The sequence below is a fragment of the Lepus europaeus genome, chromosome 11 (genome assembly GCF_033115175.1).
Source record: "Lepus europaeus isolate LE1 chromosome 11, mLepTim1.pri, whole genome shotgun sequence".
Lineage (NCBI taxonomy): Eukaryota > Metazoa > Chordata > Mammalia > Lagomorpha > Leporidae > Lepus > Lepus europaeus.
Window position 1 is genome coordinate 52,414,016 of NC_084837.1, and position 3,094 is coordinate 52,417,109.

Below are 3,094 nucleotides of genomic sequence, written 5' to 3' on the forward strand. Positions count from 1 at the left end.
GACTCACAGAATGGCAGATGTCCTAAACAGCACTCTGGCCTCAGAATCAGCCCTTAAGGCATTCAGATCTGGCTGATGAGCCCATGAGAGTATTTAGGCATGGAAGGCCAAGACACTGTCAAAAAAAAAAGAAGACCTAAATGAAAGATCTCTGTGAGTGAGATCCCAGTCGAAAGAACGGGGCCATCAAAGAAGGAGGTACCTTTACCGGAAGGGAGGAGGGAACTTCCACTTTGACTATGACCCTGTCAGAATAAGATCGAAGTCAGCGAACCTTAAAGGCTTCCATAGCCTTGGCAACTCATGACTAGAGCCTAGGGAGATTACTGACGCCATGAACAAGAGTGTCAAATTGTTAAGTCAGCAACAGGAGTCACTGTGTACTTTCATCTCATGTGGGATCTGTCCTTAATGTGTTGTCCAATGTGAAGTAATGCTATAACTAATACTGAAACACCTTTTTACACTTTGTGTTTCTGTGTGGGTGCAAACTGATGAAATCCTTACTTAGTATATACTGAATCAATCTTCCGTATATAAAGATAATTGAAAATGAAAAAAAACTTGGTTTTAAATTGGAAATTGCATAGAAATTTAATCAATTTTTAAAAAACATCATGTAGGATCTCTGTCCTTAATGTGCTGTACATTGTGATTTAATGCTATAACTAGTACTTAAACAGTATTTTTCACTTTGTGTTACTATGTGGAGGCAAACTGTTGAAATCTTTAGTTAATATATACTAAATTGATTTTCTGTATATAAAGAGAATTGAAAATGAATCTTGATGTGAATTGAAGGGGAGAGGGAGCGGGAAAGGGGAGGGTTACAGTGGGAGGGAAGTTTGGGGGGGTGGAAAGCCATTGTAATCTATAAGCTGTACTTTGGAAATTTATATTCATTAAATAAAAGTTTTAAAGAAAAAGAATATGCTCCTGATGCTGGCACTGTGGCGCATGCATTAAAGAAACAGTTTGAAATAAACTAATAAATAAATAAATATCACCTAATTATCACCTTGAGGAAAAAAAAAAACGAGAAATGGTTTGCAGTGCTGGCATTCTTTATGGGTGCTCAGTCAAGTTCTGGCTGCTCCATTTCCAATCCAGCTCTCTGCTGTGGCCTAGAAAGAAGTAGACAATGGCCCAAGTACTTGGTAACCTGCACTCACGTTGAAGACCCAGGGAAGTTCCTGGCTGCTGGCTTTGGCACAGCACAACTTTGGCCATTTGGCCAACTGGGGAGTGAACCAGCGAATGGAAGACCTCTCTCTCTCTCTCACTATCGCTTTCTCTGCCTCTGCTGCTCTGTAGCTCTGCTTTTCAAAAAATCATTTTTTTAAAAAAAAAGAATATGCTACTAAAAAAGTAAGATCTAGCTTGAAACCAAAGTACCTTTCACCCCCAATCAACAAGAACAGTCACAGCACAAAACCCAGAGTCACGCCGCCACCCACAGCTGACTTGGGTCTCATACGGAGAGACAAGGGAAGCCTCCCCTCACAATCTTTCCCAACTGGGCTCCTGTCTGTTGTGCCAGGGAGAACATGGGAAGATTCCTGCAAAGGAGTGAAGGAATGGGATCTGGGACAGGAGATTCTGTAGCTCAGGCTGAGAGGAGGGTGACTTGCACCAGGCTGATCTCAATCAGATTGCATCCCTGGTATCTCATTTAATTTATCTTATACTAGGCAAAAAATGAGATCCTCACTGATCTCCCAGACTGAGAGATGAGGAGAGCTCAGGAGAGACCAGATCCACATTTCTCTTGGTAGAGGAGGACAGCAAACTGCAGGACTTAAACCTGCTGGAACACTAGAAGCACCTTTACTGGAAACAGGATCATCTCAGAACTGGAACTCGCCTGTTCATTAGATTTCCTCTTCCCACTCCTAGTCTCACTTACTCCATGGCGCCCGAGCCCTGAGACATCAAAGCTGGAATCTGTTCCTTCCCTGCGAGTGTCCCCAGACACATGATGACTTGGGAGGGAAATCTAGCTCTCCCCTCCCGGGGCTGCCACCCCCAGCCCCAGCTGCACGCCTCTGGGTTTGTGCTTGGCTCCCCCTGTGGTTCCTCTCACTGTGTCTTTCAGAGCACAGTAGTACACAGCTGAGTCTGATAACTGCAGTGAGGATTTGTGCAGGTGGAAGGAGCTGTCCTTCTTGACAAGAGTCGCGTGAAAACCTTCATGCTCCATTCTCTGGTTTTCTGTTGCACTTTTGAACAGGAGCTGAGGTCCTTCGTGGAGATACTGGACGTACCAGAAAAGGAATTCCTGATAGCTGGTTTGGTAGTTGCAGTTCAGGGTCAGAGATGAGCCCTCGGAGAGGATAACGGGTCCCTCTGTCTGGGACACTGAGTCTCCATTCGTCCTTCCTAAAATGAGTAAAGTGTTGTTATTTAGGAATATATCAACAGGACAGTCCTGGGAGGAAGTGGGACTAGAGATCTTCACCCAGACCTGGGAACAGAATACAATTTAAAAAACCAAACATCACTTACTGACAGTTATGAGCAGGACCACCACAGTCATTGAGCAAGACGCAGAAAGCATGGCTGGTGAGCTGGGAGAAAGACAAAGTCCTGGCAGCCTTGGATGCTCCTTGATTGTCAGGGTGAAGCTCCAGCTCCAGAACCTAGATTCTGGGCAGGTACTACTGGAAAATCCTTGCTCCTTGGAAAGACAGCCTCCCTGCCCTGCAGCAATTGAAGCATGTGAAGAGTGAACCAAATATGCACCTGTCAAACCACTTAAGTTATGTGGAAAATAAAACTCATCTGAAGAACTATGCACCCTCTTGTGGTTTGTCCAAGCATTGTCAGCTTGTGTCATGGCTCTCATATTTGACTCCACTCCTCCAGAATATTTGAAGTTAAAAGAGGATTTTGAACATTTTACCTCAAGGTAACCATAAACCTTTGATGTGACTGATGCACCAAATACACTCCATTATAACACAGTGTACACATTATCTCTCTGGCTTGGAAAACACCAGCATCATAGCCAGGTGTTAATCTGTATTTTGATGTATCAAAAACATGCAAAAATGTGAAATTTCTTTCTGGGATGAAAAAAGCAATATTTTCAGTA

The 3,094-nt window shown here is 43.7% G+C and overlaps 1 gene segment (V, D, J or C); it reads right to left on the minus strand.

Moving 5' to 3' along the window:
• Positions 1 to 1,996: 1,996 nt before the first annotated feature.
• Positions 1,997 to 2,557, minus strand: LOC133770506 (T-cell receptor alpha chain V region RL-5-like). The segment is given in 2 exon segments: positions 1,997 to 2,379; positions 2,506 to 2,557. Coding segments are annotated over 2 exon segments (435 nt in total).
• Positions 2,558 to 3,094: the final 537 nt, after the last annotated feature.